This window comes from Salmo salar, chromosome 04 (genome assembly GCF_965601325.2).
Source record: "Salmo salar chromosome 04, fSalSal1, whole genome shotgun sequence".
Lineage (NCBI taxonomy): Eukaryota > Metazoa > Chordata > Actinopteri > Salmoniformes > Salmonidae > Salmo > Salmo salar.
Window position 1 is genome coordinate 51,709,478 of NC_138294.1, and position 27,871 is coordinate 51,737,348.

Sequence of the window (27,871 nt, forward strand, 5' to 3'; positions counted from 1 at the left end):
GGGAACTCCTTCAAGACTGTTGGAAAAGCATTCCAGATGAAGCTGGTTAAGAGAATGCCAAGCGTGTGCAAAGCTGTCATCAAGGCAAAGGGTGGCTACTTTGAAGAATCTAAAATACAAAATATTGATTGATTTGTTTAACACTTTTTTGGTTACATGATTCCATATGTGTTATTTCATAGTTTTTATGTCTTCACTATTATTCTACAATGTAGAAAATAGTAAAAAAAATTATGAAAAACCCTGGAATGAGTAGGCGTGTCCAAACTTTCGACTGGTACTGTATGTTATCAGCTGTATTTGGTGTAGTAAACTTGCATCCAGTATGGAACAGTCACATCTACTGCCGATACTGTATTTAGGAAAGGTACAAATGTTTGATAGCTTTACAAGTGGTGTAAGCTTACTTCCTCATCCACAGAATTGCCATTAAAATGACAATGGTGACAGTAAACCCAGAAATACTGATTAGAATGTAGAACATCCCGTTTAATCTGCCACCTCCTGAGAAAATACATATTCACCAGTTACATCAGAGCTTGAGAAACTGTCAACAGTAAGCTTTCCATCTCACATTACATATGATTACACGACTCACCTACAATAGGATCTGAGAATTTATTACCAAGATCATTTGTTATATTTGCATTCCTGATGAGGGATGTTTCTGTGTGATTACTTGTTGCATTCCGATATGACATTTTTCTGTTGAGTGTGTATGTTGCCTTCTTCTGAGGACTTAAGAGCAAAAATATGAAATGGTATGAAACAAATTACATTGAAAGGTTTCTAAAGTAGGCAAAGAGCTATGCCTTTTTTCAAAGTTAAACACATTTAAATTGTATGGAGAAAGAGAGAACACCTCACCCACAGTGCCCAAGCTGGTAAGATATTCAAGCAACTTCTGTCCAAATTCATGTGAAATATTTTCTATTGCAACCACTGAGATGACCACTTACGTTCTTCACCTCACTTTATGTGGCTTCCTGTAGTCCCTCACTCACAGGAAGGAGCGGCTTTGTCATCAGTGTCACTATGTCTCGCTTGATCAATTAAGCTTTCAATTCATTCTATATTCATGTACTCGTATGAGTTTTTGGGTGACAACAGCAGTTGGTTAACATTTTACGACTGACCACTAACCATTTCAAATGAAACATGACCATATTGGACCCCAATATGATTAATGGTTATTAAGGGAAGTGTGTGTAAGATAGTGCTATGGGTGGGAGGCATTTTCATGCTGTGTTCTGATGCACAAAGCTTACTTTCTCTAACAGTAAAAAGGTTTGAGCATAGATTGACAAAGCCCTCAGTTCTAGGCTGTAAGGGAGGTGGAAGTGACATGGCCTCTTTGTGGTTTCCTTTGTTTTCAGAAATAGTACTAAAATGTATTTTCTCCAGACAGTTATTTGAGCTGTGATTATCGAAAGTATGTGGCCCAGAGAATATTTTGTCTAGCTTTACCTAGGCTGCTGGACATTGTTATTAAGTTATGACCAATATAAAAATGTACATTCCATCCAATTGCTCATGTTAACCATCCTAATAAGACTGTACATGAAAAGGGACACAAAAGCTGTGTATTTTATTGGCTGCCTGCTTTAATAGTTAGATAAACTAGTCACTCCATATACAAGACAGATCTTTACAGTTCATATTCCAATACATCCTTTTTCCAAAAGTATTTATGTACAGTACATGTTCATTTTTCAACAAGGGTCAGTGCAAAGTAAATTTAGACTAAACATTTTAGAAAAGTACATTAAATTAATAATAAATCAAAAGAAAACATTACAACTAAATAGACAAATAAAAAACATTCAGTAGTAATCACTGTATCAAGGTTTTCAGAGGGACAATACTGAAAATGACCACCGCAGCAGTTAGCTAAGGTTAAAAATGTAAAAAAATGAAAGACATCAGAATGCTTACCGTACTACCATCATACATCAGGTAGAGTGGGTGGGTTTCTGTGCAGATGTTATAATCAGTAATTGATTAACCAAATAAAAGCATACACCTCAACAAGCCTTTAAAGACAGAGCAGAAATGAGAGCTGTGGATTGTAACAGATATAGCTCAGGGCCTAAACAGTTAGATTTTTGTGTCTTCATATGATTAGATTCATTGAACTCCTTGTGACAATGTTTCACATAGTGCATGTCAACATAGCTACAATAAATACATGTTTTCCGAAGCGGCTAGGGGAAAAGCTACCTATTCACTTGTCGCATAACGGTAAGGTGCAACCACTCAAAACTGTAAGAAATGTCCCTCTGCCTAAATCAAATACATCATACCTATGGCATTCAGAAAGATACAACATTATCCACAACTTATGCTCTTTGAAGTTGTGATCTCATTACTTGCATAAAGAATTGTGTTAAATTGGGCACAATAATAAAGCATGACATGGCCTACTGGTAGTTACTATAATGAAAGTCAACTGTTGATGTGATAACATCACAATGTTGTAATGGCACAGACTGATATGTTGTTGGAATGGACCTGCACACAGAATGGGACAAGCAGACGCTACAGGAAGATTGTCTCAGATAGGTAAGGGGTCTGAGGCTTTGTTCTTAGCAGACCTGGCATAATGAACACCAAAGACAGAGATACATTGCAATGCAAATACATGAATGTAGTTCAGCAACACTGAATTTAATCCAGGCCTATCGGTCTGGAATCTGACTCCTTTACATTTGAGGACAACAAAAAAGGGTATTTTCTAAAGAGACATTTTAGAATTGTGACTATGGATTTGACTACTGTCCAAAGCAGGGTTTGATGAGGTAGTGAACACTTGCTTCTACTGCAATAATTTTTTGTAGATTTCAATGAGGGGGGGGGGGGGGTGTTTCAGTTACATTTCACTAGATCAATTGTATTATAACATCTTTAACTACAGAGAATACCAATCAAATGTGTCTAGTGTCTACACATATTGCCACTGGCATTGGTTTACAAACAAACACACACACACACACTTGTCACATCTGGCCTAGGACCAGCACCATGGGCCTAAGCATGGTCACCCTCCGACAAGGTGTTGATGCTGAAACAAACCAATACACAGCCCTCCATTTTGTTTGACATCGCTAGCGCGAAATAACTTGAGTACCATTGCTTGAAAAAAAATGTCTATCCACTAAGAAGAGGTGGTGTAAAAATGGTTTGTGGTCCACTTCTAACCACCAGGGATGATTTCTAAGGTTCAGCTCATCTCAACCTGAGAGATTTCAGATTCAAATAGTAAGGTGGTTTTCTAGCACAAGCATGTCGATGGACCAGCAGCACATTGACACATCAACAGTTCATTACTGAAGAACACAGTACTTCTTATAATCAGACTCAAAGTCCTCGTCCATGCTAGTTGTGTCTGCCATCTTTTTGCCGTCAGTTTTGGGCATGAACAGAGAATAATCCACTCCCTGCTGCTCGTAGAACAGGATATAGGCAGAGTCTGCATCAATCTCCTCTGACCGCAACTCCTGAACACAGAAAACACAGGGCGGCTTGGTTTATACTTGTGAACTTCAAATAACTGAGTTATAGATGACAAATGGACAATGCATCACATTCCAGAGATTGTATTCCAAAAACAGCATTTCAAACTCATGACTTCACTTACTTTACAGCTACTGTCGTTGTAACAGTACCACTTTTCATTTGGGTTTTTGGCATATGTCACATAGTGGCCTCCTCCGAGGATCCCTGAATGGCACTGCAGACACAAAAGTGATTGGTGGTTAAGAGGATATTTCAGGTGGTAGATAGTCACTTTGCACTCCTGTGTCTTCAGGTTATAAAAGCAATATCCTTACAGAGAAAAACAAATATTTAATACTTACTGAAATTGCATACAAGTTGTACATTGGGTCCAAGCAGATTTTGTCTCTTTGGTCCTGGGAGGCCTCCAGATCTATGCTGTCCTCGGTGTAGCCATTGCTCTCCAGCTCAGACACAGACGTTGTGTTGTCACAGTCCCTGGCCGTGTCCTCTCCAGAGGTAGAGTCGCTGAGGCCCTCTCCCCTGCTCCCCATCCCCACCCCGCTGGCCTCGAGCTCCATGGGGCTCTCCCTGCCACTGTCCAGACTCTCTTTACTGAGGGATAGCTGGTACCTGCTTTCCAGGGGCAACACCCGTCCACGGCCCTGCCTCCTGCCCTCACTCTGTGGGCTGCAGTTGGGGCTGACATCTCTGCTGAGGGGAGTGCTGGCCATCCTCCCTGAGCACAGAGACTCTGAAAATAGAACATACATTCATAGATGAACACCAGCCTCTAAAGGAATAAGTGGGATGTGACAGCTACGTCTGAAACCCCAGTCAAGACTCTTTACAAACCTTTCCCATTGTTGAGAGTCAGGGTGGGGTTACAGACAGTGTCTCCACCCCCAGATTTTGGTACTCCTCCCTCTGTGTCGTGTAGCTCCTCCCCTAGCCCGTCCCTCCAGCTCTGTTGGCTTTGGTCTGCATCTCTCGGGGTCAGGAAAGCACTGGGATCAAATGTCTCCCTGGGAAACCTTACAATCTTCTGTGATTTGATCCACCGCCCATTCATAAACTGGAAACGTTTTAAATGAATAATCTGTAATTCAAATGGACAGAATATAAGCGTTTTAGAGTGGGTGATGTCCTGTGCAGTCTTGTAATTCAGACATGGCATTCAAACTGTTGGATTGGGGGTTTCTTTCTTTCTCTTTGCATAGGTTTCAACTGTTGCCAATAGACACTAAGATGAATAGGGAGAGGACTGGGGAGTTAATGCAGATGGAATGAGCTGTATATCTGACCAGGATGGGCGGCAGCCTCCACAGGTCAAGTTTCTTGGTGGCCAGGCGGTGGGTCTTGCACTTGGAGCAGTAGTAGAGCTCATCCTCTCCCAGCTCTTCCTCACTGGTAAAGGCCTGCAGACAGCTGTCCAGACTGATGGGCTCTGCCTGGGCCCTGCGACTCTGTTCCACACTGGGGTGCTCCTCCACGATCTACAGGACACACACATTACTTAGTCTATGTCGTTTTTCCATTAGATACGGAATAAATTAGGCATGTGCATCTTTCCTTTTCAGGACGGTTCGATGCATGGGCTCCCAATACAGAAACGATGCATTTTAGTTTGAAACAATTCGGTTTGATTAGAGCAACGAATCGATGCGATACACTAACATTTGTTGCATAAACACATTCACATTCATTAAAATCTGCTGCTGATGGGCCTCTCTGAGCTGACGTCTGTCTGTCTCTGTGTGTGTGTCTCTGTGTGTGTATATATATAAATGTATGTGTCTATGGCAATGGTATTTAATGTTGGGGTTGCGATCGGTGGAATTGCCATTGGGTCGGCAAATTAAAAAAAAAATTTGGGGGTGGGGGGAGGGACAAAAATTAAAAGTACAGGTTATTTTATGGGACAATATACAAACGTTAGTGAGAAAGATCATTTGAAAAATGTAATTTTATAGTAAATGTATGTATTGGTTCTCTTAAAATGAACTGAAGGTTATTTGTTGTTGTGAAAATAAAAACAATTATACAGATTTTAAGGTTGTGCCAGAAAAGAATGTGTTCCCCGCTGAAAAAGTTTGAATACAGCTGGTCTATGGTGTATATAGGCACCTGACCTGAGCCGTAAGGGAAACTGGGCATCTGCTACCCCACTATCAGTTACGGGGAGCAATGCTTATTGTTCCCCCCCACTTATGATCTGAAATCAGCATCAACCACTAATTAAGGTCATTTTTGCAGAATAAAAGTGTTATAGAGCTAGTAATGTATCAATATTTATCTTACATTTTCTATGACATAACCAATTAATATATAGTACAACTTTGGATTTCACCTCTATCTCATAATCGAATGGTTTAGACTGTTTGGAAGTTGACAGACTCGGAGTGAACTTCTCTTCTCCCGCTTCGACCATGCGGGTAGCAAAAGTGATTGCTGTCCTCGTTATGAAATTATCAACTTTACCCTGAATATCTAAAAATGACAATACATTTATTTTTATTCAACCTTTATTTAACTAGGCAAGCCAGTTAAGAACAAATTGTTATTTACAATGACGGCCTACCCCGGCCAAACCTGGGCCAATTGTGCGCCACCCTATGGGACTCCCAATACATACTGATTGCTTCAAGCAAAACTACTGCTGATGGTGAACCTGAACAACTGAAATAAAATCTAATGTAAGTCCCGATCAGCATGTAGCCTTCCTATAGCCAGATGAGCATAGTCTCCCTGGCAGTAGCTTAGGCTACTTTTACTCCGGGAAAAACAATTTTCAACAGCGCATTTGATAAGAATAACCTAGCAAATTACATTGGTTGTCGCTCAACTAATAAAGCCTAATATTGCACAAGCCATTTTACAAACATATAAATGCTGAAGGTGACACGCAGATGTGCCAGATCAGGAATAGGTCTTCCTCTTGTTGGTCTACGAGTGAAGCTGGGCACAGTGCGCATTTTGACTAGCCTACAGTTATTGCCTGGGGTTGTTCTGCATGCAAAATGACTTGTAGATCAATGACTTAACACAGTTACATGCTTAGTTCAATACTGAAGGAGAGAGGACGCATCAGTTGTCACAAAAGATTGGGTATTTTCAGAAGGTAAGAAAAAGAAAATGTTATTTGACCTGTGATTCGTAACATTTGAATAGATTTTCTGACCGATGCATGCTACATTGGATCAGTTTATGGTCCTGCGGACCGATGCACTCATATCTTAAACATTTGGACTGGGGACCGACGCATATTGGTGAATCAGGTAGCCTAGTGGTTAGAGCGTTGGACTAGTAACCGGAAGGTTGCAAGATCAAATCCCCGAGCTGACAAGGTAAAAATCTGTCATTCTGCCCCTAGGCCGTCATTGAAAATAAGAATTTGTCCTTAACTGACTTGCCTAGTTAAATAAAGGTAAACATAAAAAAAGAAAATCATTACATCCCTAGAATATATATATTGATATGACCTCTAGGGTCCCACTGCTGTGTTTATCCCCAGCCTCATGTCTCTCTTACCCTCTCCTGAGAGGTCTGGTAACGGAGGTGTAGAGCAGTGGGGTCCCAGTCCACAGCCATGAAGGCATTCCCCACAGCAGCCCTGTCATCGTTACACTCCACTGTGCAGCCTCTGCAGAACCTGTGGGGGACACCAACAGAGGGTATCAATTAACACCTTCTCCATCTTCAACCATATTGTGATATGTTGTACTGTGAGGGCAGACAATTACCTGTACCACGGACACCAGGCGCAGGAGTTGCCATCTCTCTGCACCACGCGCAGGGTGAAGGGATACTGGTAGCCCATGCTGTCATCACTGTGTGTTCACAACAAACAAAAACACACAGCATCACACACCTGTGCCATTAAGATAAAACTGCATTGCAAAGCCACCTGGGTCTGGAGAGACTGACCAGTCCTGGGCGTGGTTGCTGGCCTCCTGAGGGGGTAAGGGACTGGCCAAGCGGGACACCTGGGTCCAAACAGCGTCATACAGGTCCCTGGTCCTGGTGTGGACTGTACACGGCACGATCAACGGCATCCCAAACAGACTGGGTCGGTTTTTCTGACTGGACAGGAAGTATAACTCTGCCCGCATCTACAAAACAAACAAAAACAACAGTTTAGAAGTGAGCATTATATAGACTTTGACTAATCTTGATGCACTGATAATCTTGTCTCCATCTTTAGCCCATCCTGCAGTTCTCACCATCTTCCTATGGATGGCGATGATGTACCCAGCGAAGGGGCTGTCCAGAGGGGGCATCACATGGCCGTTGGGGAGACCATTGGCAAGGCTGCCCTCTGTGACACAGGGCACTACAGTGCTGGGCATGCCCTTGGGGATCATTCCTAGTTTCAGAGAGTTACTCTCAGTTACCTTGGCAGCATTCCCATTCGCTAGCGCTGGAGCTTCTGGAGATGACATGAAGAACAAACAGCTTGAAAAGTTGACAGCTACTGTGATGGTCATTTAGCTTTGTTATATTGTTCAGTGTCAAAGTATCTACCTTTCCATCTGTTATCTAAAACCTTTGCATTTCTTGAAATTCTAAAACGTTCTTGGTTGCTACTTTGCATTCTAAATCCCTTTCATCACTTCTCAATGATTGCTTTTAAAAAGAGCCTTATATAACAAAGGCTATGATTGAATAACTTTTCGAAAAAGTGTCTTTGAAAAGAGAAGAAACCACTGATAAACAGAAGAACCAAATCGGTATACCATCACCATCTGTTTGCGTGGGGGAGGACACCACAGACGTGGATACGCCGGACACCGGGATCTCAAACGCACATAGAAAGCCGCTCACCGCCCGACGCACTTTCTGGTTGTCCAGTGGAAAATTCTAAAAATTGGGTAGACAGACATTCACTAGTCTATGTGCATATGAACAGAGTGATGGTTGGATGGACAGTGATGAGGACAGATGATGGCTGGTGATGGCTCTACCTTGATGTTAGAGGCATGGACTTCAGCCAGGAGGATCTGCTCAGGGTTAAGGCAGCAGAGTTCACTCAGGAGTCTCTTCAGGCCTGTGTACTTCTCATCCGCATTGAGCCGGAGCCCATACCGCACTGGGCATGACCCATCCAGCTTAATGACTAGACAGAGGAAACAAAGAGAAAAGTGTTGCAGAGGCATGGGATCCAATATACTTTCTCTCACAAGAAAACAGGAACAAAAGGAGCTTTCTATTCAAAACCACACTGTTATTGTAAAGCTCTGAGGCTTGCACAGGAAAGGGTGGACAGGCGACAGACTTCCTGAGACAAATATCTCCAATATGATGGTAATCTATGATGTTTCGGGAAATATTTTCTGGATGTTGAACTGTAGTCATGTATACACTGCATTATAAGGCTCACCTATGATCTCTAAGTGCATGGAGTTATCCATGGGTAGGGGGAGAGAGAGGAAGTTGAAGGGGTCGAAGCGTGCACTGACATGGCCACAGGTCTTGCACTTGACCTGTGACCTGAGCTGGCCATGGAACAGATCCACCACGATGGAGCGGTTCCTCCTCAAGTGATTCTCCCACGCCTGGGGGAACACAACACCACATCCTCACACCAGACAACTTCTAGCAGTTCAAGATGGCACAGAAAGCTAATATTACACCCACAAATTTACACTCTACAGTTACACAAGGTAATTCACCCATTGCTCCACTATGAAAATAAGAAAAGTGTCTATGAACTCTGACCTCAGAAGCCACCTCCCAGTCTGGCCGCCCGTCGCTGTCCTTCAGCTCTACATAGGGTTTCTCGTGAACGCGGTTCAGGTCCTCGTGAAGGCCGTCCAGCAGGAATGCCAGCAGCTCCTGGGAGTCCTGCTGCTGGAAGCCATTGAAGCGCGGGGCGTACTTCGCTATCGTCCACTGACGGAAGAGACAGGGGAGAGACAAGAACAGAAGGGAAAAAGACAACCATTTGACTGTTTTTTTTAGGTTTAAAGACTGTACTTTTTAGGTTGGTAAACTCTAGTGTTATTGGGGGGGGGGGGGGGGTCAGTTGAAGCCTTGTTTGTGGACGTACTCTGAGTTTCAGAGGGGCCAAGTTCTTTTGTGTTCCGCTCCACAACTCCTGTACCAGATCGCCATAGCATTTGGCCATGTGACCGCGCATCCCAATGGGATTGGTCCTGTTATGAAGAGAAACAGTAAAAATAAAAAATTAACTTTCACACTCATCTCTGCTTGCTGTGAGTTTATTTAACCAACATTTTGCCCAAAGTATATGATAAGCATGTATAATAAAAATACATAATTTTATAATAAGAATGCATTCGTGTAAATCTAAGATAATGCACACATACCTGTTGAGCTCATAGAGGTGGTTTCCTGAGGTGAAGTAGTCTGTGAGAGGCTTAGTGTTGCTCACACACTGGATACTGGAGTTCATGAAGCACGTGTTGCCAAGGTTGCTCAGTCCAGTCGCACCTTTCTCAGTAGGGACTGTGAACAGGAGGAGGCAACAGTCTGAAGAGGCTATTTAACCATCAAAAGCTTCTACAACAGTCAGTACGACCCCTTTAATGTTGAGTGAAAGCAAAACGAGTATTGTCTGACAGGCTTATCTATAATATATCAAAGTACTTATCAGCTCAGTTTGTGTTAAATTCTTAATAGATTCATTCCATGTCAATTCAGCAAGCCATGACACCCACCATCACAGACTATTCTGAAATTGTTTCTAAAGTTAGAAACAGATTTTTATTTGTATTTTCATTTAACTAGGCAAGTCAGTTAAGAACAAATTGTTATTTACAATGACGGCGTACCCCGGCCAAACCCGGACGACGCTGGGCCAATTGTGCGCCGCCCTATGGGACTCCCAATCACGGCCGGTTGTGATACAGCCTGGAATCGAACCAAGGTCTGTAGTGACGCCTCTAGCACTGAGATGCAGTGCCTAAGACCGCTGCAACACTCGGGAGCTAAGATTAGCATTCCTGCAACATTATTTTTGTTAACATATAATTTCATCTCTGAGAAATTGATTGCACCTAAATTGGCCATTTTAAATGTATAGGATATACATAATATATTCAATTAATATAGTACCCAACAACACATTTTCTGGTGTCTTGTGTTTATTAAATGGATCACAAAATGTTCTTTGCAATTTTGGGTAGAAAATCAATAGCTTTTGCTCATGGTGAAAATAAATCATTAAGCCAGTGAAAGCAATTCAGTTTGTCCTTCTCGTAGCAACCAAATGCTTCAACCCAATTCTCTTTGAATAGTCCAACAAATGGAAGTTCTCTGAGGGCTATCCCTATGTTGCTTGTAGGTGGCTGTTGATCATTGTATTGAATTCCTCATGTCTTACTCATTGTTAGGAAGAATTATGGTCCAAAATCAGATGTTCGGTATATGAATACTATAAATTAAAAATGGCCAATTTGGGTGCAATCAATTAGCTTAATTTCTCAGAGATCAAATTATATTTCAACAAAATAATGTTTCAGGAATGCTAATCTTATCCTTTTCCAACTATAGAAATTGAGATGGTGGGGGTCAAAATCCTCTTTCTTGTGCTTTTTGAGGTGGACTGACCCAATAACGATTACACAATAATAGTACAATTGGTGTAGCTGTATGCAGTAATGGTCTTACCATTGTGTCTGTTCATCCTGTTGTTGTTAGCGATGAAGGACATCTCCTCAGGCCAGCTCATGTCCTTGCTCCTTACTAATGAACACAAAGAAATCTTCATCTACTCATCCTGACAATACATGATGAATCCATTTAACACAGAGATTCATTATGATACATACCTTCTATAACCATGTACTGCTCATCTGGGATCTTCAACCCCTCCAGGGAATGGTCTTCATCATCAAGAAGGGTCAGATAATTCTGTGGAATACATTGTTTTGAAAGATATCGGAGATTGAACTGTAAAAATATGAATAAAATGTGGAGTGCATTTGTGTGTGTATCGGAGCTTGAGTGTTCACTGTGCGTGTGTAGTGTATGTTGATGATGGGTCAACCTTCTGTGTCCCCACCTCATTGTTAAAGAGCCACAGGCGCATGTCTTCCTCCTTGATGCGGAGTCTCTGGGCCAGGTACTCATGGATGTCTTTGATGGTGCCCACCCTACTAAAACAGCCCGTGTAGACCAGCACACGTTTTAAGGGGGCACTAGGAGAGGGGACATTACCTGGGGATGGACCGGGAGACACCATTGATTACTGTTCATAGATGGAAAACTAAACGCTTGTGGTAGCTCATTTCCAGAATATTTTGCTGTGGCCAAAGGCTCTGCCATTCATTGAGGCCCAACTTGAGATCATGAATGACGTCAGTGGATTGTGCACATCTTAGGATATTGCCCTGAGTGTCACAGAAAAAAAGGGTGTATGCATAGTGAGCACCCACTTCCCCACACAGAAGTGATCTCACATGACTGAGATTAATGTGACCCCGTGCTGCCACCAGTCTTGTGACGTCTACGTAAAGGACACACAAAAAAAAAGATGTATTGGTTGTGTGGAGAGAGAATAGAGAGCTGATCTCACAAGCTGCACACGCGGGAACTATTATTCAATAGGACAAACTATTCTAGAATTAAAGAAATGCAAAAATAGTACAACTTTTTGAAATGAGTTGAATGTAGAGTATGATCTAATCAGACACGCTTCAGACAAACAGTCTGACTGTCAGATAATCAGATTACAACATGTATGTAAAAATAGACCACAGTGTGGCACTGACCCTGCCACACTCTTGGAGCAGAAAGTCACTAGGCCGTTGTGCTACTCTTGTCCCTCCTTTGGAGAGGTGCTGGAGACACATGCAGGGAGCTCTTACCCATATTGACCCAGACGTTGTTCTGGGGGGTGCGGGCGGGGGGCTGCTGCTGCCTCAGGAAGAGCAGGTGTCGGGGGAACAGCTCTAACTCAGCACAGTCTGTCTTGGTGTTTCTGATCACCTGGGAATGCCCACAGGAGAAGAGGAGAGGGGACAGGAATGTGAGGTTAACACAATATCAGGATTAATAACAGTAAATGGAAAATCCACAAGTTAAACTGTACATACCGGCCTGGGGAGACTCAGGTTGGCTCCGTACCAATGGTAGAGTGCCCTCCACACCGGCTCTGGCACAACCTCAAAGTCCCTGCTTAGAATCAGGGATGGGGAGCGCCTCAGTAGGCCCCCCTCCATGGTCAATGTGGGAGCCTGGGTGAACAGTTCAAGAGGGACAGGTTTAAAACTGAAACAATATGGCAATGTCAGTTTGAGGAATAAGAACATACTTCCAGTGTTGTTGGTGGTGGTGGTGTCTACCATACCTTTAAGGGCTCCGACATGACCAGGGGCTGGTTGTCGATGGCCCCAGGTCTTAGAACCGCCATGTTCACATCAGCTCCCAGGAAGCACTGGTTGTCTGCATCTGGGGTCTCATGCTGCCGGGCAAAGCAAATATCCGTAGGAGTCGAGCCCAGGGGTAGAAGACCTAAAGAGAGCAAATTAATTGTTTTCAGTGACATTCAATGGAAGACTCACTCTCAGGTATGCAATAGTTAACTAAATGGAATATTTCCTTAAGCTATACTAGTATCCAACTGTTTTGCTAAATGCAATGCTGAGAATTCTTAGCCACTCACTGCCACTGGTTGTCTCAGAGGCCTCTGATGCACTGGAGATGTTGTCTGAGAACTTCTCCTCTGGGGAGCTGTGGGAGCTGGCCATGCTCTCCCCCTCTGGGCCCTGCTCTGCCCTGGCCTGCGTCTGGGCCCCTACACCACTCCTCCCAGTGCCAAACACTGACGGCTGTTCCACCACGATATGCGTGTTGTCCTGGACGAGGCGCCAACAACCACAACAGCAAAGAAATTATACTGTAGAGTGGGCACATTATGAGAAACAGATGATCATGGTGTCAAGCAGCGAAAAAGCCTTGCTTACATATTTGACATAGTCCCTCCACTGCTGCCACCACGGCACTGCTATGAGGAACCAGTAGTCTCCTGGCTGGAGGCCGTGTCTGCTCTCTCTCTCCAACCAGCCCCTGCAGACACAAGTCAATGAGTTTGTGAGTGGTAGATTGATTGATGAGGGGCATGTGTATGACAGCAGGAGAGGACAATGACATGGTGACACACACACCTGATTATCTTTCCCTCCTCTTCACACGAGGCAGGCCGCAGCCCCAGGACAATATGGCACACCTAGGGACCAACAGGAGAGCAGAAGACTGGTGATCCAGCAGAAATGCACACACAGCACATAATAATGACCAAAGTAGAAACACAATGGCTGGCTCTTACCTGAAACAACAGGTTGAGGAACTCATTGGCAAGTGCACTCATCACACTCCATATTTGGTAATCCTCCAGGGTCAAATGCCCTTTCTTAAAAACAAAACAAAATTCCAGTTTCAACATCTTCTGACAAAATTGAAGAAATATGTAAGAATTCAAAGCAATGCAGGCAGTAAGGTAATACCTTAGTGGTGTCATGCTCCTTCAGGATGTCTTCCACAATGGCATGGACATTACTGTGCGTTTCCTAAGGGGACAGAGGCAGTGTAAGGTAAGAACTCAGTAGTTATGGGACAGGTTAAAACAAACAAACTACAAACACTACAACAGTTATCATTTTCTACATTATGTCCATCATATGTCCAGTATGGCCAAATGTTACTTACAGGTAGAGGGTCTGTGCGATTGTCTTTCCACACCTCCAGTAATGCCCCAACCATTTCTGTGATTTCCTCCCGAGACAGAAGCCCATCGTGGTCAACATCAAACACTTTGAAACAGACTGGGGAGAAGAAACAAGGCGAAAGTCCCACATTGAAACTGTCAATAGGCAGGTTTCCATTAACCCAGGTTTATTCGACAAAAGCAATGTCGTAAACAAAATCCTTACGCCATATGTAATGGAACTGACCGATATGAGAAATTTCAACATTTTTAGAAGTTCGATTTTGTCAAACTTTATTTGCGACAAATGATGAAAACTGTGTTTTTAGAATAAATTACGATTGCTGAATAATTTAAGGTATGCGGGACACATAATTTAAATCACACAACTATAAAACGCCGCTCCACAATTAATTCTAATGCCTACTGCTTGCAACATCTATAAAAATTATGTTTCATTGCAGGACAAGGATTGTCCTGACTTTCAATAATGCCTGAATTCCTTCGCCTTGCTTTTCTTGTTGGCTGAATTATTTCAGATCTACAGGAATGCAAGTGTCACCATGTTACGGACCGTGGCTATATGTTGTCACGTGGGAATTATTACAATATGGCAAATACTCATCAATTAGCGCATTCTATCCATGCTGGCTTTCGCAGGCTACCTGAGACATACAGACAGGTGGGAGGGTATACAGGCAGGCAGTCAACAATTTATTAATGCGCAATTTGCCTAAATGGGTAATGGAAACACTTAATTTTTATTCAATACTGTAGTTTTTTGAGAAACAAAGTTTTTATTTTAGGTGTGACTAGGGCTGTGGCAGTCATTAAATTTTGTCAGCTGGTGATTGTCAAGCAAATAACTGCCGGTCTCACGGTAATTGACAATTAATTAGCATAAACACGTTTAGCATGTCCTGACTTCTAAGCATAACCAACAAGACACTGATGCGGACCTTTGTCACATCTACATTTTAAAAAGTCTAATAAATCCATTTAATATAGCCTCCACCATCATAGTCTATTTCAGAAGAACAGAATAGCATATACTTTGCGTTGTCCTTATGTTAGGCCTTGATAAAACTATGCCATATGGCTGTAGGCAACACTAGTTCATTTAGCAGGCAATATTTGCTTAGAATTCCATGGCATAATTAAAATATATATATATTTGACAGTATGAAGAATACAATTGAACATAGCTTAATAAAATAAAGGATATTTCATAGGAAGTGCATGTGGCTATTCTGTGTTGAGCAGTTAAAGAAACTGGTCCTCCTATATGCTTAATTTAGAGTTATTTATGCAACTTTAGTTATTATACAAATGTTGGGCTATATGTTTTGATGTTTAATACATTGTAAGGCTACATGATGGGACTAATGATGATTTGAAAAAAGTTCTACGCTGCACACACTTCAGTCTCTCATTCACAATTTGACAAGCACTTGATAATATTCTCTCCAGGCCTCGAATGTCCCGGCAGCATCCCCCTTGTGTGGCCTTCATGCCCCTTAAAAAAATCCAATCATTGTACAGCCATTGTGCCCTTGGGCTGAGTATAATAGGCTAATTATAATTCCCTTCTGCCGACTGCCGTGCTCTGAAGCACCACTCAGTCACATGGCTCTCTCAGATGTAGCCAATGCCATCACGTGATTGTGTCCTTCTGACAGGAATTTTACCTAAGAAGTAGGCTACAAATGAATGAAGACAGACACATCTGGGACGCAACTGTGTCGCATATTGAAGATGTTAGAACTGTTCACTACTTTTCATCAGCCAATAATATGAGTAGCCCTAACGGATAGCAAAAGCACAAGCCTATGTCAATCTGCTATCCCCCAAAGTACAAAAGCTGACCTATTCTATTGGTCAACTTGTCCTTCTGTGCAATAAATAAATATTCCAAACATATCTCTGCGACAGTAGTGGGATGCGACAGCTCCCCAAATTAATACAACCACTAGTATCAAAAAACAATGAGGCTGACCGTTTAGCTTAAAATGTTGATCAACTATTAGGCTATTCCTTCACATAAGCACAGCAATGCGCACACCCGCAGTAGGCTATAAGCATGAATGTAAACAAGTGATGGCAAATGCGATTATTCATGTAATGCTTTATTATAACAGGGCATTTTTATGGTGAAAATTATCTTGCCCAAACTTGAATCTCACAAGCATTTGGAAAGTATTCAGACCCCTTGACTTTTTCTACATTTTGTTACGCTACAGCCTTATTCTAAAACTGATTCAATATTATTTTTCCTCAGCAATCTACACACAATACTCCATAATGACAAAGCGAAAACAGGTTTTTAGAAATTGTTGCAAATGTATTAAAAAGAAACATAAATACCTAATTTACATAAGTGTTCAGACCCTTTGCTATGAGACCTGAAATTGAGCTCAGGTGCATCCTGTTTTCATTGATTATCCTTGAGATGTTTTTACAACTTGATTGGAGTCCACCTGTGGTAAATTCACTTGATTGGACATGATTTGGAAAGTCACACACCTGTCTAGGTAAGGTCCCACAGTTGACAGTGCATTTCTAAGCAAAAAAAAACATACCATGAGGTCGAAGGAGACGTCCGTAGAGCTCCGAAACAGGATTGTGTCAAGGCACAGATCTGGAGAATGGTACCAAAACATTTCTGCTGCATTGAAGGTCCCCAAGAACACAGTGGCCTCCATCATTCTTAAACGGAAGAACCAAGACTCATCTGCCTAGAGCTGGCCGCTCAGCCAAACTGAGCAATCGGGGGAGAAGGGCCTTGGTCAGGACCAAGAACCTGATGGTCACTCTGACAGAGCTCCAGAGTTCCTCTGTGGAGATGGGAGAACCATCCAGATGGACAACCATCTCTGCAGCACTCCACCAATCAGACCTTTATAGTACAGTGGCCAGACGGAAGCCACTTCTCAGTAAAAAGCACATAACAGCCTGCTTGGAGTTTGCTAAAAGGCACCTAAAGACTCTCAGACCATGAGAAACAAGATTCTCTGGTCTGATGAAACCAAGATTGAACTCTTTGGCCTTAATGCCAAGCGTCACGTCTGGAGGAAACCTGGCACAATCCCTACGGTGAAGCATGGTGGTGCCAGTATCATGCTGTGGGGATGTTTTTCAGCGGCAGGGACTGGGAGACTAGTCAGGATCGAGGGGAAGATGAACAGAGCAAAGTACAGAGAGATCTTTGATGAAAACCTACTCCAAAGTGCTCAGGACCTCAGAAGGTTCACCTTCTAACAGGACAACAACCCTAAGCACACAGCCAAGACAACGCAGGAGTGGCTTTGGGACAAGTCTCTGAATGTCCTTGAGTGGCCCAGCCAGAGCCCGGACTTGAATCCGATCGAACCTCTCTGGAAAGACCTGAATATAGCTGTGCAGCGACACTCCCCAGCCAAACTGACAGAACTTGAGAGGAAGAAACTCCCCAAATGCATATGTGCCAAGCATGTGGCGTCATACCCAAGACTAGAGGCTGTAATCGTTCCCAAATGTGTTTCAACAAAGTACTGAGCAAAGGGTCTGAATACTTATGTAAATGTCATATTTTCTAAAAAACAGTTTTTGCTTTGTCATTATGAGGTATTGTGTGTAGATTGGTGAGGATAAAATACAATTTAATCAATTTTAGAATAAGGCTGTAACATAACAAAATGTGGAAAAAGTCAGAGGGTCTGAATACATTCCGAATGCACTGTATGCCAGTTAGGCTCTACACCGGTTATAAAGCAGATTAATGTGGTTCATTTTAAAGATGTTATTTGGCCTCTTTAGCTGTGATACAAACCTTCTCAAAACATATAGGCCTATAGGTTAGGATACATGAGGTGTGGGACTATGATTTGAAAAAGTCGCAAAAAAAAGATATGCACTGTTTCTTGCACAAGCTGGGCATCAATCACAAGTGATGGGTGACAATATTAGCCTATCAAACTATTCTTAATTTAATGTTGTCTTTACATATATTAATTTTCATGCCAGCAGGTAGGCTCTACTCCTGCTGTAGCGAAGCAATGTGCTTAATAGTTGAGAAATAAATATAGTAGGTCTAGCCTATAGAAATATGATGGGATCCTCTGTTTTCTCACGCAATTGCATAGCCTATAGAAATGTTGCCCAACATGAGCTCATAGGCACTCATGAAGTGTTTGATTAAACAGCCATCACTAACATTGAGTGGCTGCTGCCAACATACTGACTCAAATGTAGCCATTTTAATAATGTAATAAATGTATTACTAGCCACTTTAAACAATGCCACTTTATATAATGTTTACATACCCTACATTACTCATCTCATATGTATATACTGTACTCTATACCATCTACTGCATCTTGCCTATGCCGTTCGGCCATCACTCATTCATATATTTTTATGTACATATTCTTATTCATTCCTTTACACTTGTGTGTATAAGGTAGTTGTTGTGAAATTGTTAGGTTAGATTACTTGTTAGATATTACTGCATGTTCAGAACTAGAAGTACAAGCATTTCGCTACACTCGCATTAACATCTGCTAACCATGTGTATGTGACAAATAAAATTGATTTGATTTTCGATTACATTTGCGCGAGTGATTACAGGAACAATAGAGTGCTGAGTACCAGGCAGTTAGCAAGTTTAGTAGGCTACTAATGACCATCGGCAGCATCAGAGCTTGGAGAAGCCTAATTACGTGACTACCGGTGTCCCCATAAGTCACATCACCATAACAGCCCTAGGTGTGACGTCACTACGTCCAGCTGTTTCGAATCGACACAAGATAGTGTAATAGAAACGCACTGTAGCAGGCAATTCTCGTATCTATTTTCTAACTGTAAAAAAAAACACTGGACAAGTTAATAGAAACATAGCTAACGTAATGAAGAAATGACAAACAGCTTAATGCTTGTGTATCCACTTACACTTCTGTCTCTCTGCCAAAGGCCCTCTGCAGCAAGCAGATAGGCCACACGAGATTTCCTTGAAATCTATGTGATTGTCCCTGTTTTCATCAAAGGCATGAAACAAACCTGGACACAAAGAGAAACGTTGAAGATGGAAGTAGTAACGACTGCCTTCAAAATAAGTATCCAATAAATCAATCCTATGTATGCTCTTACCTTCACTTAGGGATGCATGAATAGGGGGAGAAACTAACGGGACAAAGGTTTCCAGGTCAAATCGGCCGGTCCGAGACTGAGCTTTCAGCAGCCAGTATCTCTTCTCCAGGTCAATGATATCCGATTCCTCTACTGCAAGAGAAAAATCAATAAGTGGCATGACAAAACTAGTGATCATATCGGACCCTTAGCCTAGGCTATTGTTTAGTATATCTCCCAAAGGATCAGGATGAGCGTCACTCACAGTGTGTTACTCCAGCCAAGGTCTGGTAGAAGGTGGGTGTGTCACTATCGTCTGTCAGTGTGACACACACTCCACTGGACAGGAGCCAGCGGGAGAAGGTGAAAGCATCCTTGTTCTGCAGGAGCCAGCTCTTAAATTTCTCATAATTTACCTTCTCACCCTGAGAAAATAACAAAAGGTGCAATTATCTTTCTGTGTTTAGTAGCATTAGCAGCCCTGTGCTCTTGGTTAAACAGGTAAGAAAGCCTAGGGGTGCTAAGTCCTGTCAGCAGTTTACAATTAGATAAGGCATGAGGATAGATTAGGATGTGGCATTATTGTAGTGAACAGATGTTGCAGATAAAAATAGACCTGGTAACAGAACAAAAATGTAGCCTAATAAGTAACGGGCCACTGAATGGTAATAACAGATTTGCACCCACCCTGGAGGTCATATGTGAAAACATGGCTGTCAAAAGTTGTTTAAAACAGTAAAGTACATATTCAATCAACTAAGGCATACGAGCGGACCTCTGAGAAACACTTCCTGAGAGAAAGTGGGATCTCTCCATCCATGGTCTGCAGCATGCCTTCCATGTCCTCTCGCGTTGCATGATTGCCCGAATCGCTGGCAAACAGACTGAAAATGTCTGAAGGAGAGCCACAAAAGAAGCTTAGCCTGTTATGCAACTCAGTCACGTGATATTTACAAAGGGATGAATCACAGAAGATATTTTTAAGAAAATAAATTGCATTCCACTCTAAAAACAAAGTGTGAAGATGGTCCATTTGTTTAAACTTAGTTTAAATATTATTCTAACAGAGATCCTATTAAATTATTTATATTATTCTATGATTATTCTTGAAATTACATGGTCAACACAAACATCTGTAGTGGTTTCATAAGTCTGCCTTACAACACTCACATTTAGCTTTTTCCTCATCACGTCCTCTAGTCAAGAGAACCAGCCCAACAATGAGGTTGTTGAAGTGCAGGCCTTTAGGGGTCCCGCCGAATGAGCTGTATATCACCTAGAGACAGGGGAAGGGAGCTGGGTTGAGTTCAGGTAAACATGTCAACTCATTCATGCCCAGTCCTGACCTACTTTCTTTGACAGGTTGTTGTTTTTTGGAGAGTGAGCGCTGTTGTAGAAATCTATTTTCTTTTTAACATTTTCTCCATTGCAAATGCAAAAGGTGAAGATTAATTAGAGCTTTAAAAAGGAGAATGTAGTTTTTTCACAACCAAAATGCAATTATTTTATGTAAATGGCATGTTATAGAAGGGTACAGACACTTCTTTTGCAGCTTCCCTTGTTTGAGAAACTTACTCCAACCAGCGATTCACTTCCTCATCCTTGTTGTGCAGTACAGGGGTTCAGAAAAAAAACATGAACAAAGGCTCCAAAAACACCCAAATATGTCCTTTTAGAAACGAAAAAGCTCTCAGTATAGTGATGCAGGTCTTTAGATGTTGCACACGTGAAAGAGTCATTCAGAATTTTATCTGCAACGTTATAGTCAATGTTGTTGTGACAAGAGCAATACCTCGCCATCTATCCTAACAGTAGACTACACGGATAATGTTAGATAGGGGAAACAGCTCGATGTGCACAAAATGGAATAAAATGATACGGATAAAGTTCGGATTGACCATTTCCATGTGTACAACATCTAAAGACCTGTGTCACTATACTGAGAGCGTTTCAGTTTTTAAAAGGATGTATTTGTGTGTCTTTGGAGCATTTGTTTTTTGAGCCCCCATACTGCACAACGAGAATTTGGAATTGAATTACTGGTTGGGGTAAGTTTCTCAAAAACAAGGGAAATTGCAACAACAAAATGTGTCTGGACCCTTCTATAACATACCATTTACATAAAAAAAAAACCTGTTAGTCACTTGGGTAACCAAAATTTGACTACTGATTAGACATACACTGAGTGTACAAAACATTAAGAACACCTGCTCTTTGCATAACAGACTGACAAGGTGAATCCAGGTGAAAACTATGATCCCTTATTGATGTCACATTAAATCCACTTAAATAAGTACAGATGAAGGGGAGGATATAGGGTAAAGGATTTTTAAGCCTTAAGACAATTGAGACATGGATTGTGTATGTGTGCCATTCAGAGCCTGATTTAAGTGCCTTTGAAGGGGGTCTGTAAATAGGTGCCAGGTGCACTGGTTTGTTTCAAGAACTGCAACGATGCTGGAGTTTTCCTGGTCAACAGTTTCCCATGTGTATCAAGAATGGTCCACCACCCAAAGGACATGCAGCCAACTTGACACCTGTGGGAAGCATTGGAGTCAACATGGGCCAGCATCCCTGTGGAACGCTTGACACCTTGTAGAGTCCATGCCCCGATGAAATGAAGCTGTTCTGAGGGCAAAAGTTATGCTCGACATAATTTCACTGTCAAGCATAAGTGAAATTATGAAGAAAAAGGGCGAATCCCAATCATCACATGCTCTGACTTGCAGGACCACATTCCAAAAGCTGTTAGGAAGAGTAAAGCCCGTTTGCTGCTAATGTGAACTAACATCGGAAGAGCACAATAGGCTACAATCCCTCCCATCAGACTGGGGCCATCTATCGGTTGAAATAGGCTCACCTCAGCAACCCTGGGTGGTACGACGTCTCCCAGCACCTCCCTGAGGAAGCACTGCTGGCTCATATAACAGGACAGGCCACTGGTCCTGCGGAAGGCATCCTTCAGACGCTGGAGCTCCACATCAGTGACTGGGAGGGATAGAGAAACCGTAAGTGTTTAGACATTTTTATCGCTTTTCTGTAAATGAAACACGGACTATGGTTATGGCAGAGCATCAAACCATGGTCACCAATACAAGCAAAGGCTATCTGCTTAACTCCTTTACCCCAACCCACAACCACCATGGCTGTTAAATTGTATTACAATAGCAACCATCATAACTAAAATCAGGGCCTAAAACAAACAGATTTTTCATCAGCCAAAATATTTTTGGGGACATAATTACACACAACCCCACCCAAAAAAAGATGAGCATGCTTTGTAATGTTTCTTACACAATAAATGTATTACTAGTAAAAAGTGATGTGGTATATTGATATATTTTATTTCATTTTTTGAGAGGTTCCCATGGCAACAAGGGCAGGTCACTCAAGCCCTCAGTGACAGTGTGCCTATTATATAAACAATCTGACTAGGGGTGGCAGGTAGCCTAGTGGTTAGAGCGTTTCGGCCAGTAACCGAAAGGTTTTTAGATCACATCCCCAAGCTGACAAGATAAAAATCTGCCTTTCTGCCACTGAACAAGGAGTAGGTCGTCACTGTAAATAACAATTTCATAACTTACTTGCCTAGTAAGGTTAAATAAAATAGTAGCCGGTGCGTCTTCGCTAGCACTTGAAGCAAACATTGAAAAACAATCTTTCTTGTGAACAAAACAAAGGTAAATAACCAAGAAACACATTAACAAAGTCTCACTTTAGTACTTGAGTAAATTAGACCCACTTTTATGCATGTGCACAGCGCTTCTAAAAATGAACCTTCAGCCCATCAATCAGTGCGCACAGCTCCCCAGCCAGGCAGTGTTGCTGCACGTTGCACAAGGTGGGATATATATCATAGGATTAGCATTTGTGTGAGATTTGCTACCAGCTACGAAACAAAATGACAAACACTTTGAAAACAGCTACTGCTGCATTAATTTAGCTATAAAATGTGCTCATACTTGACTTATTGACTGCAGGTGAAGCCCTGACCACCCGTCAACGTGGCTGGTGAAATAGACATCTGACCCATCAATGCCAAAATCTACTCGCATTTGGCAGGTGTTAATTTTAGGCACAGTAACTTATCAATAATTGTAGGAAGATGCATCTCTGCGACCCAAAGGAAATGGCAAAATTACTAATAACCGATGGTTATGGACGAAGACTGTCATGAAAATAACATAACCGTAAAAAAATATATACATACACACAGTACGAGTCAAAGGTTTACACACGTACTCATTCAAGGGTTTTTATTTGTACTATTTTCCAAATTGTAAAATAATAGTAAAGGCATCAAAACTATGAAATAACACTTGAAGGAGTTCCAACATATGCTGAGCACTTGTTGGCTGCTTTTCCTTCACTCTGTGGGCCCAACTCATCCCAAACCCTCTCAATTGGGTTGAGGTCATGTGATTGAGGAGGCCAGGTCATCTGATGCAACACTCCATCGCTCTCCTTCTTGGTCAAATAGCCCTTACACAGCCTGGAGGTGTGTTGGGTCATTGTCCTGTTGAAAAACAAATCATAGTCCCACTAAGCGCAAACCAGATGGGATGGCGTATCGATGCAGAATGCTGTGGTAGTCATGCTGGTTAAGTGTGCCTTGAATTCTAAATAAGTTAGACAGTGGCACCAGGAAGGCACACCCACACCATCACACCTCCTCCATGCTTCACGGTGGGAACCACACATGCGGAGATCATCCTTTCACCTACTCATCGTCTCACAAAGACACGGCGGTTGGAACCAAAAATCTCAAATTTGGACTCATCAGACCAAAGGACATATTTCCACCAGTCTAATGTCCATTGCACGTGTTTCTTGGCCCAAGCAAGTCTCTTCTTATTATTGGTGTCCTTTAATCGTGGGTTTCTTTGCAGCAATTCGACCATGAAGGCCTGAGTCACACAGTCTCCCCTGAACAGTTGATGTTTACATGTTGACATGTATCTGTTATTTGAATTCTGTGAGCATTTATTTGGGCTGCAATTTCTGAGGCTCTGCAGCAGAGGTAACTCTGGGTCTTCCTTTCCTGTGGTGAGAGACAGTTTCATCATAGCGCTTGATGGTTTTTGCGACTGCACTTGAAGAAACCTTCAAAGTCCTTGAAATTTTCCAGATTGACTGACCTTCATGTCTTATAGTAATGATGGACAGTTTTTTCTCTTTGCTTATTTGTACTGTTCTTGCCATAATATGGACTTGGTCTTTCACCAAATAGGGCTATCTTCTGTATACCACCCCGACCTTGTCACAACACCACTGATTGACTCTAACACAATAAGAAGGAAAGAAATTCCAAAAATTAACTTAACAAGGTATACCTGTAAATTGAAATGCATTCTAGAAAACTACCGCATGAAGCTAGTTGAGAGAATACCAAGAGTGTGCAACGCTGTCATCAAGGCAAAGGGGGTCTCCTTTGAAGAATCTGTGTTATTTCAGAATTTTGATGTCTTCACTATTATTCTACAATGTAGAAAATAGTATAAATAAAGAAAAACCCTGGAATGAGTAGGTGTCCAGACTTTTGACTGGTACTGTATATATATTTTTTTGTTATTTAACTAGGCAAGTCATTTAAAAACAAATTCCTATTTACAATGACAGCCTACTGGGGAACAGTGGGTTAACTGCCTTGTTAATCTAAATAAATTTGTCTGTATGTATTTTTAGATGTAGGCCTACTATAAATGCGTATTGTTGATGCTTCACCATATTTATTGCAAAAAGAAGTACATAACTTGAAGCTACATATTATTTGACAGAGGTAATGAACTTTCCATTGATCAGCACAGCAATTGATAAAACAGAACCATGTTTGAAAGAAACATAAGTGATTCTGAGCTTAATTCAATATTGCCGAGGTAAGCTAACAGTTACAGAAATCAGGAATGCAGACAGGCTCTATCTATCTGAGCTACTGTGTCCAACACACCACCACTTTCTGTTATGATGGGCAACTACTGACCAAAAAAAGGATGTTATTATGATTACATGTTTTGCTAAAATAAAGGTTTAAGGAAATACAGGCTGGCACCACATTACTACAAGAAAAAACAGCTCAATCAAGCCTGATGGTATTGTAAGTATAAAACCAAAGCTTGCATTCATTTAATTTTAAAAGTATGAAAAAGTAGCGTAACGGGATAATGTCATACTGTGGTGTGTGAAGAATCCAATACTTTACCTTGTATGCAGTACAAATCACATTATTGTGGAAGCACCTCCTCTAAGAGTTCGAATTAGGCTGTTTGAGAAGGTTTGAATTCTAAGCAACCTGCCTACTCATACGTAATTTGAAGCACAATACCAACATAGCTATTGTAGTAGGTCAAAGCAGTGTGCTGGAAAACATGGGTGGAATAGACATTGTGGTGCTCATGTGAATTTCCTTTCTTTTTCATCTTCAGACCAATGCCTATTCTTACTTAAAACTTTTTTTTTTATCATCATGAATACGATAAAATTAAACATTGGCACAGCACCAGACAGACAATGTCAACGATACAATACTGTCAGACACACACATACACCATCATCGTCAGTTTAGCTACTACTAGTTAGCTCTGTCAGCTCTAACTACCGATAGGGCTCTAGAGTGGCGCCTCGGTCTAAGGCATGCATCTCAGTGCTAGAGGCATCACTACAGACCCTGGTTTGATCCTGGGTTGTATCACAACTGATTGGGAGTCCCATAGGGCGGCGCACAATTGACCCAGTGTCGTCCGGGGTAGGGTTTGGCAGGGGTAGGCCATCATTGTAAATAAGAATTATTTCTTAACTGACTAAATACAAATAAAAACATTTAAAAGATGGCCTTACAGGTCCCTGATTGCACAGTTGCTGTTCCAGCTTTAGGCTAGGCCTGAATATCATAACATACCATACCATGAATATGATAAATTGAAAACTTAAGAGCACCATAAAGACACAGGGTTTGTTGATAAATTCACTCTGGCTATCTATGCACTCTACACACACGTACATTGTAATATTGTTGCATGGTGGTATTATAGATATGTAGTGGTGTAATTATGTTATATGATGTACTGTTTTATATGTAAGTGCCTTGGACCCCAGGAAGAGTCGGGGATCCCTAATAAATACAAATATTCCGATTTAAAAGCACTTTTGTCCGAGTGTGCCAGAGCGCAGAATAACAGACTTAATAATTAACGCCCAACACCAGTTGAATATGACTCTTGCCAGTAAACGTATGCAAAAAAACGTTATTAAATTGACCATGTATCGCAGTGCTAGCTGTGCCACTAGAGATTCTGGGTTCGAGTCCAGGCTCTGTCGTAGCCGGCCGCGACCGGGAGACCCAATTGGCCCAGTACCATCGGTTTGGTTGCGTTTCTGGGGACGCACGGCTCTCGACCTTCGCCTCTCCCGAGTCCATACTGGAGTTGCAGCGACGAGACAAGACTTTAACTACCAATTGGATACCACGAAATTGGAGAGAAAACGGGTAAAATTGACAATGTCAACAAACAGCTAGCGTTAGCCTCTCAGTGCAGCTGCTACTTGGTGGTGTCATTCATGCACTTCTAGATGACAGGGCACTGACAGTTACTGTAGATTGCTAACTACTAGTAGCTCTAGGCCTTATTTTCCGGTCGTTGGCCTCTCCCCAATACCTATGTCATCATCAACCCATCCTGATCCCGAAGGCAGTACTGTAACGTACATTTTTAGGGTACAAAAAAAAAGAATAGTATATAAACTAGCTAACCGCAGTACTGCGTCTTATTACCGTTAATGCTAGCCTGGAGCTAGCAGTACTAGCTACCCATTTGAATTAAACCTTAGTCCACTAACGTTAGCTAGTTAATTGCCTGCCCTAACGTTAGCTAGCTAGTAAGGTTAGCAACGTATTACCCATCCAACAGAGCTAGCCTAAGCTAAGTTAGCCTGCTAGCTAATGAATCTAACGCTAATGTTGACAGCTAGCTAGCCAAGGTTAGCAAATTGTCAATTATGTTTACCTCTGTTGATAGCCTCATCATACGAAAGGAAACCTATCCTTGACTCTTTGGCTCCCATGTTTTCCTCATTTCATAGCAGCAGCCTTACAAATATAAAAGGCAGCTAGCAACTGCTTTGTTCGTTTAACTAGCTTGTACACTGCGGTCAAAACTATCTAATAATGTCTAGCTAGCCTTGCGTATACCGAAGCTTTGCCGATGCCTCTTCGACTAAGTCACGTGATCATCTGTCAAGGCCAATAGTATCCAGCTGCAGCCCCGCAGCAGGCAGTGACTATTGCGGTGTTCAAAACAACTGGGACCTCGGATAACCAAATCAGTGCTTTCAAGACCGCTAGGTACTCGGGGAAAAAACGATATTTCTAAAGCTCCGACCTGAAGATCACCGACTTCATGATTTGACCTCGGTTATTTTCGAGTTCCCATTTGTCTTGAAAACACCATAAAACAAGCCTGTCACTAAACCAATACCCATCTACTGGCCGTGGTTAATCCCTACCAGATAGATGTGAACTTTTCTTTCCTAGATTCCTTTCCTCATTTCTTAGCTTCCTTTCCTAACTTAATTTTCTTCTTCCTTTCCTCTCTACTGGTCATAGTTAAT

General features: G+C 41.9%; 1 protein-coding gene across 1 annotated transcript; it reads right to left on the reverse strand.

Annotated features, from left to right (window-relative positions):
- Positions 1–1,559: 1,559 nt before the first annotated feature.
- LOC106603267 (ubiquitin carboxyl-terminal hydrolase 32) lies at positions 1,560–27,543 on the reverse strand. Its single transcript, XM_014196685.3, has 34 exons — positions 27,268–27,543; positions 22,128–22,255; positions 20,438–20,543; positions 20,043–20,161; positions 19,533–19,692; positions 19,289–19,420; positions 19,091–19,198; positions 14,167–14,282; positions 13,965–14,027; positions 13,787–13,870; positions 13,626–13,687; positions 13,425–13,527; positions 13,124–13,316; positions 12,809–12,972; positions 12,555–12,695; positions 12,327–12,447; positions 11,522–11,676; positions 11,289–11,370; positions 11,128–11,202; positions 9,825–9,963; positions 9,545–9,650; positions 9,214–9,387; positions 8,876–9,050; positions 8,460–8,611; positions 8,232–8,355; positions 7,719–7,924; positions 7,423–7,607; positions 7,239–7,325; positions 7,027–7,147; positions 4,800–4,991; positions 4,351–4,594; positions 3,858–4,249; positions 3,638–3,730; positions 1,560–3,497 (listed from the first exon to the last, which is right to left on the reverse strand). Exons 1-34 carry the CDS (start codon positions 27,323–27,325, stop codon positions 3,324–3,326), a joined length of 4,734 nt encoding a protein of 1,577 aa, XP_014052160.1. The 5' UTR covers positions 27,326–27,543; the 3' UTR covers positions 1,560–3,323.
- Positions 27,544–27,871: the final 328 nt, after the last annotated feature.